Below are 14,852 nucleotides of genomic sequence, written 5' to 3'. Positions count from 1 at the left end.
CATAGGAAACTACTTTTTTTAAAGCATAAAGAATTGTTCCTTTCAGCAAAGTGCATCCATAGATGACCAAACATGTGAAGGAGAAAAATTACCGTATGTACTCGACAATAAGTCGACCTCATGTATAAGTCAAAAGCAGGTTTTGGGGCCAAAATTATGAATTCTGATATGACCCATGGATAGGTCGAGGGTAAAACCTAGGGGCGTGTAATCAAGGATCTAAAGGATGAAGCAAAGATAAACAATGCCAAATAAGTTACAAAATTCCAGCAAGCATAACTGTGCTCACACTAAAGGCTGGATGAATGAGAGAGTAGAGGATGATCAATGCTTTCAGGACAGATTATGCTCTTGCCTTTCACCAAGGGATGGTTCCTTTTAAAAGAAGAGTTAAGTACAGAACTTATATTGACCTGTAGATGGCCCTGTACAGATGGGCCATTAAGCACGTCCTGGCAATGTACTAGGGTTGCCTTGGGGCGTTGCTTATATACGCTCCGCAATCGCCAGGACGTCAAAATGGCGGCGCCCTGTCTACATGAGCGCCGCCATTTTGACGTAACAGCCATGTGGCATCCAATCAGTGCGTGCGGCCTTTACGTCCTGGCACTGCTGCAGGGCACCGGAAGGAGCTCCGAAACAGAGCTCCTTTCGCACTGCGTATCACTGGTGCTGCCTTTACATGGCTGCACCAGCAATACAAAAGAGAAAGGGGCCAAGTGGCCCCTTTCTCTCTTTCCCCGCCACTGTCGGGGTGTCCTTGGGGCATGAAGCTCCAAGGACACCCCTTTCCAGACCACGGGGAAGCGTCGTTTTGCCACTTCCCTGAGGCCTGGAAAAGCAGCGGATCAGGGCTTCCAGGGCTGCTGCTGTGGCAGCTCAGGCCCCGATCCATCGAGGAAAGCCCGCCCGATAAGTCGATTCATGTTTTTGGGTCAATTTTTGACTAAAATTTCTAGACTTTTACAGCAACTTTATTTTCTCAAAGCTTAATTTTAGCAAAATAGCCTAGAAAATATACCTTTTGGTAATAGCCTCTCCTTCAAGGTAAGAGGATATTAAGTCCTTAGGCTATGGAAGATATATATCATACTAAAAAAATTACTTTTAATATGTCAAGGCAATGAAAGGCTCAACATCAACAGACCCAAATCCAGCAGCTGCACTGATTCAATTCCATTGATATTAATGAGACTTAAGTGACCATAAACTGACTGTAGTCAATGTACTAGCCACACAGGTACCGATGTTTAATTTGGTTATCCCCTTTATTATTCTCTGCCTTCAAGTCACTATCATGGGGTTTTCTTAGCAAGATTTGTTCAGAGAATGTTTGTGACTTGTCCAATGTCAACCAGTTGTTTTTTATGGCTGATTCGAACCCTGATCTTCAGAGTAAAAATCCAATGCTCAAACTACTACACCACACTGCTTATCCCCTATGCCCCTAAAAATCAAGACTCTGCAAATTTGGAGAAGAGGGAGAAAACTGGGGTGGGAGAGATGTAACTCACCTACAACTATAGCATTATCCCAGTCCATATCAATTAAGTTACTTGAAATGAATTAAATGAAACCCACCAGAATGGTAGTGCTATTTCAATTAAAGCATTTACAATAATAGGGCAGCAGATGTGTGCTGGACTGAATTACTAGGAAAGACTCACTTATAAACATACTATCTGATGTATCAATTCATTCAAGGAAGTAGCTTGGAATATATGAAATCTCATTAGAAAATAAAATGGTGCCCCAAGGCTCCTCCTTGCACCTTTTCCACACTGCCTCTTTTTCTGTAAAGAAACAGACCAACAAAGCTATCTCTTAGAATACTGTATTGTGTCATTTTTTTTCTATCCACTTGATGGCAGCAAATGATAAATTTAAATTCTTACCTGCACAGGATGCTCATTTCCGATTCTAAGTTCTTCAAGCTGGTGTAATTGCCAGGGAGATAAATTGTATGACTCTTCAGAAGGCCTAGCCTCTGGAGGGTTTGTATGATATTGTTCTGTTAGCCACCGCTGAGTCCTTTCAGAGGACTGAACGGGAATCCTGCTCATAACCTGTGGCCCCAAAGTTATATATCCTTGATGAAAAACCTCACAGTTTGATGTAGCAGGTTTGCTTTCAGGTAAGGCACTATAGGTCATGTCTAAGGCATGTCTCCTGTTTGAGGGATCAGAAACCCCCAAGTCTTCTTTGCTGCAACTTTCAAATTTGTATTTGCAGTCCAGGGCAGAATTTCTTTTCTTCCCTGTTTCTCTGTCCTCAATTTTGAATACTTCCATACTATTGTGCAAGCAGCTTGTCCCGTTTTCTCTTCGTGGTGGTGACAGACTCTTGTCTCTTCCTGTTTTTTCCATGTTGGCCCTACACTCCGTTGAGTAAACAACTCCATCCTGGCTACAGCTCACAGGTGTGCTGAGCTTAGACAAAGATGACCATTTCCTTACAGGCCTCAAGTCCTTCATGTCAAGAGAACTGTCCAATACGCCCTGATGCCTACTTCCAGCGGACTTCAAAAGACTTGTGCTCCATTTTGAACAGTCAGACTTGAGAAGTTCCCGGTGTTTGGAAAGCGACGAGCTGGCATTAGACGGCATCACATGGGCAGTGGGGATTGAGACCAGTGAGCGGCTGGGCTTAAACGAGGAAGTACCACTTGAGGTGGAATGATCTGAGGAAAAAGATTTTCACTGTGTGAGTGAAGACTGTGCTAACAAAAGCAGGCCAATATTACTGGCTACAATAATTAAAAGATAATGTACAGGCAGAGCTCAAAACTGAAATTATCTATACCTAGAGAATTTTTGTTTTTCAGACATTTGCTAATTTAATTGTACCCTTTTAATGACTCGCATACAAGGCAAGCAACTGCTGTCAACTAGTACGTTTCAAACTTTCTCTTTCTTTTCCTAACAGAGCAGTAATTTTTTTTGGTTTTTTCTTCACGCTTCAGACCATGCAGTTCTTGAATAAATTTAAATAATATTTACATATGTTAAACTGTACAGATGTTTATATACTGTTTTCCTCTGCCTACATGTGCATAACTGGGCATTACATGATTGCTGAGATTTTTGTTTCATTGACAGTTGAAAGCTGCACGATGCCACTGATTAGATGGATACATGCTCATGTCTTTCCTAGTTAGAATATGCACCAGCAAACTACATTCTTTCAATCATAGGAGATATTCAGACAGCATTAGGAAAAGTTAGGCCCTGGTGCCACAGACAGCGACTAAAGGCTGTTTGAGGGGCTCTCAGCCACTCCAGACTCCCCCAAATCCATTTTTCTGCTCCCATAACTGGGAGAGGTGAACTGCCTCTCCTAGAAGCCTACAAAAGCAATTCACTATTAAAATACATTGCAGGACCCCTCTCCTCTGTGTATTATTCAAAGAAAAAGAGAAACGAAAACCAATTTAAAAGTAAAATTCTAAACATCTGGAGAGGTTTGGAGACATGGTTTTTGTCCCCCCGCCCCATTTCTGATAGTCTGTGCAGCCTCTGGGACATTTCAGGGCAGGGAAATGGCCCCAGAACTGGTGTAGCTTACCATCACAATAGCAAGCAATGGCTTGGATCATGAACCGTAGTTGTATAAGAGGAAGACACTGTTACTAGATCACCATGTTTTATCCTCACGTTAATACTGCAGCCCTGCCCCACCTTTCCCCCAACACATGCCATGCTATCTGAGAACTTTCCCCACACTATCTGAAGAAGTCTCTGAAAAGACTTTTATGGTATGTAGAGAGCTGAACTGGGAACAGGGCTTGCTTTCATCAAACAGAAGTTAAGATCGAAACCTTTGTACCAGGGAAACTATGCAATATATAGCAAAGATAGGATTACTAACTTGGCTCTCCCACTCTGGCTCCATCCTGAATCTGAAATATCAGTAGGCTGACAGAAAATCCCAATGTACCAATGTTCCTAGACAGACAAGCAAGTTAAAATTAACAAAGGTGAGGTAGAGGTTATGCGAATTTGAGTGGCAGCTCCCCTTTTCCCAGCAACTGCTGCTTTGCATTGGAGCCAACAAACAAGCAAAAATAAGCAGCTAATCCTGGCCTTTACTATGGCACATGCCTCAACCTTCTCCCTAGCTGTTCACATTGCTCCTGCATTGAAGGGAGGGGGAGGTAAAAGTCTTACCATTTTACTCTAACCTTCATGATCTCCTGGAGTTACATTTCTAGCTTTTTAAGAACAAACAGTCTCAAACTTTCTTTCATGTCTTGCTGCTTTCTCCAGAACTGTAATGCTCCACAGAATTCAGACAAATCACATTAAAAGCTATGTAATCATGCCCAGCTGCTTACCATTATGATGCACAGGACATCAAGCAAAGGGTTCCAGAGACAAGATGGCATGTGAGCTGCAAAAGCATACTATGCCTTCAGTGAGATTTCACCATTAACTCTGTTACCTAACACAGTCAAAACACTTAAGAAGTTAACAGTGTCCAGTTTAGCTAATTGAATGATCATATTTAAAAATACATACATATTACAAAATGAAATTGGTGGGTCATTTTGAGGATACTAAGAGGAGGGGATAGTTCATGGTTGCATAAGCAGAATTCCAGAAGGGAAACCATTTCAGATGCCTAAATCCCATTGTTAGTCGTGACTAGAGTAGAACCATTGAATCATCTCTGTTCATCTATATGCTGACCCATCATCATTCAACAACTGATTCAATAGGTCTACTTTGGTTGGCATTATTCAACAGGATTCCAGCCAGCTGGAATGGCTTGGATGGTATGTAACTACAGTGGGACCTTGGTATTTGTGGGGAATCCATTCCGGACCCTCTCACGGATACCAAAATCCACAGCTCAAGCCTGCGTTGTCCCTAATGGCAGCACATGCACACAACCATGCTGCCATTAGGGATAATGGGACTTTAGATCAAGTCTTGCTGGCAGCATGGCCACATGCACACACCACTATTGGGGACAATGAAGGCTTGCCATCCATGGATGCTCAGATCTGCAGGTGGCAAGTCTGCAGATACCAAGCTCGCACTGTAATCATCAGTGCTTCCAACATACCACTTTATTCACTAGGACTGCAGAAACACTCTGTAAGCAGGCAGGCCGGCTGATACACAGTCAGCTATACAATATCAGTGCAGGCACACCTTGGTTAACAAAAGCCCCATACAGACAGGCCAAAATAAAGCTGCTTCGGGTTACTTTGGAGGTATGCTGTTTAAATGATGCATGCGTACTAAGAGTCCGGAAGCCATGCCAAAGCCATGATCCAGTCCGAAGGACAGGAGTGCAGCTTTGGTGCAGCTTCCGGACTCTTAGTATGCATGCATCATTTAAACAGCATACCTCCAAAGTGACACGAAGCAGCTTTATTTTGGCCTGTCTGTATGGGGCCAAAGCCTCTGAAAAAAAATTCCTTCTCATCCTCTGTCTAGTTGAAGTTTTCTTGTTTGTTTGTTTGCAACATTGGCACTGAGGATGAAGTAGGGCTGGAGAAACACAGACCTTTTGGTGTTGGGTTGCAGCAGTGTGTCCACAGTAAACAATGCAATCAACTATAATATTTTTTTTCTTGTTACATGGACAAAAATAGAAATTACATTAACTGTGTAAAGGCATACATTCGAAAACAGAATAAGATTAAACAACATTATGATAACATTTAAGGTAGAGATCTGATCAGTCGGAAGTGATATGTATGTTATATGTAATTTTAGTTATGTCAGGGGTAGAGGGAATTGCTGTTTTTGTGTTAAATGTCAAATGTTCCTTTATGGTGTAATGTTGTCATGTGTATGATGGTTTGGTGTTTGTAAAGAAATGAAATTTTTTAAAAAAAGCAATCAACAATGCTTAAGCTGGGAAAAAGCAGGATTCTACTCTGGCTAACCTGCCGTATATATTTGTACCTCCATCCAACAGACAAGGCAAATAGAACTACACAGAGTCCTTTATTGAGCACGTGGGAGTGGCAAAACAAAGATAAAAGAGGAGGGCAGATAAGGCTGCCTCAGCAACTATCCCCAACCTGTTTAAAAATATCATAGCTCTATACATTTTAACCACCAAAGTGGAGTTGCAGTTAAAAGAGTCATTCCTGCAGTTTAGAAGAAGACTTCAATTGGTTTTTAGAAGGTTAAAAATGGTTTTTATGCAAGGTTCATCTGATTTGTTTGTTTCATTTTACACATGGCGATTGTTACTTTTGAACAGAAAGTATCCTGAAACATGTTGAAAATGTCTTCTTTTTTGTGGTGTAGGAACTTATCCCTATTCTTTCCATGTTATTTCTCGCTCTGGTATCAAAGTTTCTGTTAAAGAAGTAATGCCTAGGAATACATCTATTTTGTTAAGGTATATCTGTATTCAACAGAAGGGTGTTGTAGCACAAATGCCATATAAATACATGAGTGCAGATTTACATCTCAGTCAAGATACAGAATCTTAGCCAGTATTTAATATTTCCCTTTTCACTGGCCACAAGCAGATCAAACATGATAAATTAGAGTAACCTACTGGAACCCACATTCAAAACCAGAATTGGGCAAAGTACTATGCTCCGGTTGTTTTTAACAATCAACTTCCATCAAATCTAGCCAGCATAACCAATGGTGAGGAATGCTGGGAATTTCAGTCTAGCAAGATCTGGAGAGAGCACTGTGTACACAACTGTGCTATGGAAGATGGAAGTTTACCAGTGCAGTCTTCAACATGTTTACAAACAACTATGTCTCACTGAATTCAAGGTAAGTTTGTACAATATGTGACAATTAACTTCACTGAATTCACTGAGACTTAGGTGTGAGTAAAATTGCTTAGCAAAAGTAAGTAGTAAAAGATGTACTGGCACGGACAGCAGTTAAACACTCAAATCTTCAGATTTCTGTAATTAAGTCTTGTTAGAGGGACAGCCACAACAGTTTTTGTGTGCCAAATCCTTCCAGTAGCATTGGATACAAACCAAAAGAAAAGGATATAGTTCAAAGTTCCTCTTCAGTTAGAGTCAGAACCCCCATCCTGAAGTCTTTACTGAGCAACAGTTTGCCAAATAGGCAGGGTAAAAGAGAGAATGTTAACCTTTAATTAAAAGTTTTAGTTGATTAATCACACTGATCAATCAATTAAAGTTAGCAGCTGGCGCCTCTAATGCATGGCACAGGGGCACCATATCATGTCTGCTGGAACAGATACACATTCAGATATGTTACATGCATTGTTTGTAAGTTTAGTTACTAGTGCTGCCATCTATTCAGCCACAATTAAATGAATACCCTTGGGAAAATAATGGGTAAGTGCACACTTGGCTGATTTTCCCCTAATTGAACTCCAAACATAGCAAGACAGTGAACCCATTTCTATTCAAGGAGCTGTTTGCCAACATTCAAACTAATATTTGGTTGCAGGGTTCTACTTTGCTTCAAGAAGACTATTCTTGTCACAAAATTTCAAGGGAAGGGATAAATTTAGATTTCCTCATTCCTGTTTTTAAGTTATTTAATGCAACAACTTACAACAAAGCAGAGAGGTTATTTTCAATCAAGTTGGATAGATGCAAACAATCAGGTATCAAGGAAGAATGTCACGTAAGTGGCATTATGCGAAGAAATGTAAAATGATGGGGCCACCAACCCACGCCATGTAAATATGGAGAGAGCAACTGTCTTCTCTTTCTCACCATCACTCCCTGGAGCCTATGGCTAGCAGCAAAAGTGAACAATGATGCCTTAAAAATCTACCAGATGTTCTTGATCACAAAACAGAGCTAGTTTCTTGGTCTCACCTGGCTTTAATATCAGAACAGAAGGCTGTTATGCATACTGATACCGCAGCACCATTGAATTCCCACAGTTGGAAAAACCCAGTGTCTCATCATAGCAAATTTAAGAGTAGAAAAGAGAAAGCAATGTAGACACAGTTTCCATTGTATGGACCGTTATGGCCCCAGCCTGGGAAAATTCAGTGTTATGACAAGACAGGCACCTAACTACCATGAATTTATATAACATCCCTTTGAAAGCCTCTGAGCCACTAGCTACAGTTCCATCCTGTAAAAGTACAATGAAATGCATTGTAATCATGGAAAAGAGATCACAAAAGTAGCAAATTAAAGCAATGATGGACATTCTGAAAACCTGAAAAAACTATCCAGCAACAATCAAGTGAGATCAAAATTATTGTAGCTGTAGGTTTTCTAAAGTCCTTCTAGCAGCAATCCTGAAATGCTCCAGTTTTACAACCCAAATGATTTGGCTTACAGTGTGATTTACAATTCTACATGGCTCAGCCAGGGTGTGAAGACAGGCTTTCCAGCCTCTTTTATTAGGTTTACTGCAGAGAGTTGTATGCTCCTCCACGCCATAACAGTGGTTGTTGGTTTAGCAAGTGGGAGTCTAGAGGCAAGCTATGTGCCTATTATCAGCTCCTTGCTTTCCACTTGATCAAAACTGAATGGCAAATGGTCACAAAGCAGCACATTGAGATATACAATACACTTCTGTCAGTGCCACAACCTTTTGCACAAATGCAAAAGTATGCACACAGAAAGTTCACAAACAAACCAGATGTAGATCACCTTTGCTTGGCTGGGGAAAATTGTCTTGAGACAAAAGTATTTTCAAAATGGGAACTGAATATGCATGCTGGGAAAATTAGAAATATGTTTGTTACATGAGAATCTTATAGCAACGACCAACAGCCCATTGCTTATATGAACAGAAACAGACACATCCCATGAGTTGTGTCTAAAACATTGGGCAAATCTTACAAAGACTGAGAGGATTTATATTACTTTATTTAATCTATCTGAGCCTAATCTAAATCAGGAAGAAAGTATGGGGGGGAGGGGGGAGCTATACAATGCAAATGTTGTGTAATAAAGGCTCAAAAGCAGAATGAAGACAAATTCAATAAAATGTTGGTTAAAATATAACTCAGTATCACAGGTATAATAAAACTGACATCTTTTACTATATTTTCTTTTACCTTCCTTGAAATTTCAACTACAGTTAAAGAAATGATTAGCCTAATCAGAAATACTGAGGATGAAATTAGTAAAAGTAAAGCAGAATTTTACTGAACATCAAAGCTGCAAGCGTCCAGTTGCAAATTTTGTAATAATCCATTCCAAATGCTTATGATACTGTAACGCACCTTTGCTCTCTTCGTATTTTGACACTCAACTACCTCTGGCAGTTTTCCCTCCTCTCCCCACTTACCCCACAACCATATGAGCTATAAATCTTACACAGAAAAGAAAATCTTAGGTTGTGAGTGTTTGCCATATGTTTTGTAAGAATTCCATTAAACTACACAATACAATGTCATGGCAACATTATATTATATCATTATAAGAGTTGGGATGCTAACCCTACTTGAAAGAAATAACAAGCAGTTGCATGAGAACAGCTGACTAATCATCAAGCAGAAAGAACATTTAAAGCCTTTTAGGCGGGCTACAGACCAGCCAAAAGGGGTGGCCTGCCGGCGCCTGGTTTTCCACCGGAGGGAAGCCTCAGCTGCCAAATGGCAAGGCTTCCCGCTGGCAGAAAAAGAACCTGAAAAAAGCATGTTCTTTCTACCTTGCAGTGGTGGCATAATGAGTGCGCCACAGTGCAACACTGGCACACTCGTTACGCAAGTGCCGTGCAGTGCCATGTGGGTGCCATGCGGCGCTTGCGTAGCAATGGCGGAACCCTGTGTACAGGGTGCCGCCATTTTGACGCCCTTGTCACATGCTAGGATTGAGGGGTGTGTGGAAGCACTGCCCCAAGGCAACCCTAGCCCATGATGAGGGCATCTTAAAGGGCCAGTATGTACCGGGCCATAGCTTCCAGAATATAAGACTGACTTATTTTAGCCATTTTTCATCAGTCTAAAATCTATAACAAGTGTCATCTGCCACTACCTTACTAACTGCTTTTCAAACATCCTCTCACTCTGCTCTTCATTGACCTTCTGTTTTTCTATAGGTCATGCTGTGGATTTTCTTGCTGGCTCAGCAATGTGGTGCTCATCTTGGCAAGTTGTTAAAATTCATTATTTTACCCTTGGTTTTGCTCCCTTACTACATCTTCTATTTTAGGTAACTCTTTAAAAAATAATATAAACTTATGGAGAGGTTTAGTCAATCTGAGCTGAAAGTCAAAGCTGATCACACATGAAGGCTTTATTTATAACTACATTTAATTTTATTTGCTCTTTCCTCTGCTATAGTACCTCTGCCACTCCTTGAAGCCATTATTTACCTTTGCACTATACTCCTGATGCTGTTTCTTCTCCTTTCCCATAAGAATACTGTTTTGCCACTAAGGTAAATTTCAGGCTACAAAACTGTTTACAATGTGAATCTGCAGGAACCTCCAAGATACATGTATTATGTATATTTCTGTCCACTGGATGGAAAAATGCAGTGATGTAATCTTGATGGATTAAGACAATGAAGGCAACATCTGTAGCAACTCAGATTTTTCTATTCACCTTCACATATTCATGCAGAATTTATGAAAGCAAAAAGAAGTAAGATTTGTATCGTAGAGAAAGAAGCCCCTAAAATGGTATGAAGAAGGATGCTAAGGCATTCTGATTCAGACAGAATAATAAATTACCGGTAGTTTGTCGTTTCCATTAAACATGGCACATTCTGAATTTACAACTCTACTTCAACCTTAGCATAGCATTTAGCATTTACCCACCATGTGAGTTTATAACAATTTCTTACTCATTAAAATACAGGAAACTGAGATTTGTCCTAATTATGATCAGTTAACAAACCTATGTATCAAACTATGGTCTCATACACTGATTTGTCCAAACCAGCTTCCTGCATGAAAACAAACTGCAGATTTGTTACATACTGTGGCCCAAGGTTTCAGATGTCCTCCCTCACATGAAAAGGGGAGAGAAAGTAGAGCATTAGCATGTGATCTGAGTCTTACCACAGTTTATGCATGTAACTGTGAAACATATTTTGCACCAATATCTGAACATGGCAACGGTATCATAGAGAAACACGAGTAAAGAAGCATCAAAGAGTACCTTTCTTTTTCTGTTACAAGAGGAAAGTTGTTGCAGGAAACTGTAAAGAAGCATAACTGAGCCTGACTTTGTGAAGGACATATTGAAAAAGACAGAGGTTTTGACACTGTGTTGTTGTCTAACTAACTGATCAGAGATTAAATCTACCCATACCTAAGACTTTTTAGGATTATTAGAATATTTTTGAGATGCTTTTTGCAAAGCATGTTGAAATCTCAAATATAATATTTGCACATATTGATTTTATACCCCATAATAATATTTTACCTTTCTACTGGATTTTCCTTATAAAAATTTAACACCCATATGAGGCTAAGCATTAGGAGCCCTGGTGGCACACTGGTTAAATGCCTGTAATGCAACAACCCACTCACAAACCATAAGGTTGCAAGTTCAATACCAGCGAAAGGGCTCAAGCTCAACTCAGGCTTGCATCCTTCCGAGGAGGTCACTAAAATGAGTACCCAGATTGTTGGGGGCAATTAGATTACAGTTGTAAACCATTTAGACACTGTTAGTTCAGTATGAAGCGGTATATAAATGAAGCTGTTTGTTTGTTTGTTTAAAAACATATCCAAGAAATTAAATGGTCAGACAAATCTCTTTTTAATCATTAAACGTTTTAAAAAGAGTCCCAATAGCACAGAGTTGGACCCTTAAAAGAGTCAGTGAATGGGGATGAGAGGTGAATTTCCTATCTTTTGTATTTCATCACATCCTGTTAAAAAGTATCCCCTGAATGGAGTAAGCTGTGGAGCTAGAGATGGAAGGAACTGCAAACAAAACCAATCAAGAAGAGAGGTACCTTCTATGGATGGACCTGCCCATATTTCTGCAATTTGCCCCCTTCCCTTTCAGTTCTACAGCTCATCCCATATAGAAGGATCCCCCAACTTTCAGGAATCATCTTTGTAGGCTTAGGATTCTAGCCATGAATATGACTGGGTTTTGTGCATAACTTCACTTCAAATTATAAATAATCTTTCTGTTAGCTGTTTTGGAAATTCACTGCTGCAATTGCATGAGAAACTATACATAACACATGAAGGTGTAGTCATCTGCTCTGGATAAAAAAATTGATTGTCTATAAACCAGTGATGTAGACTCAAGTCAGTTGACTCAGATTCAAGTTGTACTTAAGTTGCTTGAATAACACAACTCCACAATAAATGCACACAGACTTAAATCGATTCACAACTTTTGTATTTTAGCAACCAAATTGCTGGCCTAATGTCATCTGGAAATATTATGGAACGGAAAACAGTTTTCCTCCTTTGAATACTGATTCCATCTCACTGTTTATGCCTACTGGCCACATGCTGGAAGCAGTACTTTGTTTGCCATATAAGAAGGCCCCCAATTCCTATAAACCCCTGCCCCAAGCCCAGTGCATAATGCATTTGCTATTCCCCTCTGAGGAACACACCTCATGCTATAGGGGTCTTCCCTGCTGTTCCTAGGGAAAGCTTTAGAAGGCTCCTCTGATGTGAAGTGGGAACAGGCTGCTGAGTAGACCTCAACCCTGCCTCAATCATAAAGCGTAGGGCACATTTCTCAGAGAAGCAATGCAAATGCATTAATCAATGGGCTTGAGGCAGAAGGATCCTTCTAAAACCTCTGAGAAGCTTTTTTGAAAAGTTGTAGAAGGCTCCTCCGATGTGCAGCAGGGACAGGTTGCTGAGCAGACCTCAACCGCATTGACTTGAGACTCAACTTGAGACTTGATCTGAAACTACTGTATTTTACAAGGACTTGAAGTTTGAGACTTGTAGTAATAGACTTGACTACTTCAGTGTTATAAAGTTCAGTGCTAAATTAGTATAAATAGTACTGTACTATTTATATACCCTTGTATAGAGCAAGTTCATGTAATTAAAGTGTTGGTAGTAAAACTAAATGCAAGAAAGAAACACTCCACAGGATGTTTAACAGTTTATTCTTCCACAAGTTTCTACCCTCTGTTGCATGACTTTTATATGCATTTCTGCATTTCTTCTTCCTAGACAATGAGATCATTTACCTTCCACACTTTAATTTTTTCCATTCCACCCAAGTAGACATTTGTAATGCAAACTACTGTGAAACAGCAACATTATTCTTAACCACCCAAGCACTGCTTAACACTATACAGGATACAATGAAGGCCAGGCACAACCATCCTTGCCAAGTAAACCCTTTAGGAATGCCCTGTATTTCAATAAAGCATCAGTTCCTGAGAAAGGCGAGAAGCAGAGGAAGCAAGATGGACAGAACACTATTTTAAAAGGTCACATACCTGAAGAGAACTGTACCTGATATATATTATATCAACTGTTTCATTTGTTCAGGTATAACTGTAGTACCCTCAACTTCACTCACTCTGCACTACCTATCACTTCCATTTCAAGTTAGAAAAAATCTGATTCAGTACAATTATTTCACTAAAGGATGGATGTGAGTCTGTGAGAAGGCTAACAGTGTTTTTATTAGCCTATTTATATGAGCGAATGGGTTTGTCAATGTTTGTCTCCTTAGAATAACTAGAACTTCCAATCCCATATTTAGCCTAACATGACTGATTATAGAGCTGTTGTACTGGATAAGGTTAAATGGGGAAGGGATTCCAAAATTATTATATTTCTTTTTATTGGGAATAAAAAGAAATTGAGTTTTACCTCAAAAAAAAAAAGTGGAAGTAACAAAATTTGTCCATATAGGCCCCGGGCTCTAAACACTTAACTGTTGAAAGCCTGTGCTTGAATCTTTGGGTATTATTTGACCATGTTAGTACTGAATTAGGGTTGCTGCCTCTTTTTTTCTGAGAGACTCTTCAACAAATACATGGTGTCCAGATATAACAGAGAGATATAGCCATTTTAGTCTGGGATATCAGTATGCAAAGGGATATTGTAGTGCCTTTGAGACTTACTCCATAAAAAGTTGCAGTATAACCTTTCAATAGACTTGGTCTACTTGTCTGCAAAAACCTATGTCCAACTTCTTTCACAGAGTTAGTCTGAAAGGGTGCTACAAGACCCAGAAATAGCACAGCTCTCTACACGCTGGAAATAGCTGTACTGCTAAATTTGGCCAATGCAAATGGGTGAGCAATTAATTTTCATTTGAAGAATTTATCAAAATTTCCAAATTGGATAATCAGGACTAAAAGAGCTTGGGTTTTAAAAACCTGAAAGGAGGACAATGAGAAGAAGACAGTGCCTAGCATCTCTAATGCATCATATTAACTTCACTAAACCTACAGCACTATTTGTTGGCAATTTCTGAAAAATCATGATTGCACACATGGGGAGATAAATACAAATATTTACAGTGCTTTGCAGAAGCATTCACACATACACACACCTTTGACATTTCAATATCTCATTGTGTTACAACCTGAAATGGAATAAATTTAATTGGAATTGTTACCACTTGAGGTAGATGAGATAGAAACTCAAGACTGTGAAAGTGCAAAATAGCTTTATTCTGGCATAAACATTAAATAAACAAAACATATCAGAACTTGTTGTTTGCTAAAATATCCATCCCCTTTGTTGTGGAATGAATAAGCAATACTGCAACCCACTGCCTGCTTGAGTAGTTGAAAGGAATCAACCTGTGTACAATTTCCAGTGTTGTATGATCTCAGAATTAATACAGCTACTTCTGGAAAAATACATGCAATCAAACAATATAATGAAAAGAAAGGGGCTATCAAAACAAGCCTGAGCTAAAGATGTGCAGAAACCCCAACATGGTTCTTTTTTAAAAAAATTAATAATCCTGAACTATGAATATACCCTTAAACACTATAATTATTACAACGGATG

General features: G+C 39.6%; 1 protein-coding gene across 3 annotated transcripts in view; it reads right to left on the bottom strand.

Moving 5' to 3' along the window:
• Positions 1 to 14,852, bottom strand: part of CEP85L (centrosomal protein 85L) — a 129,994-nt gene that overhangs the window by 78,039 nt on the left and 37,103 nt on the right. For all 3 annotated transcript variants that reach the window (XM_089530502.1, XM_089530503.1, XM_089530504.1), the window contains exon 3: positions 1,896 to 2,680. In XM_089530502.1, the coding sequence (XP_089386628.1) occupies positions 1,896 to 2,680 (785 nt within the window). The remainder of the gene's footprint in view (positions 1 to 1,895; positions 2,681 to 14,852) is intronic.

Source organism: Sceloporus occidentalis, unplaced genomic scaffold, assembly GCF_023333645.1.
Source record: "Sceloporus occidentalis isolate IW3139 unplaced genomic scaffold, rSceOcc1.0.p SCAF_6, whole genome shotgun sequence".
NCBI lineage: Eukaryota > Metazoa > Chordata > Lepidosauria > Squamata > Phrynosomatidae > Sceloporus > Sceloporus occidentalis.
Note: the sequence above shows the minus strand (reverse complement) of the source record. Positions and strands in the feature narration are given on the sequence as shown.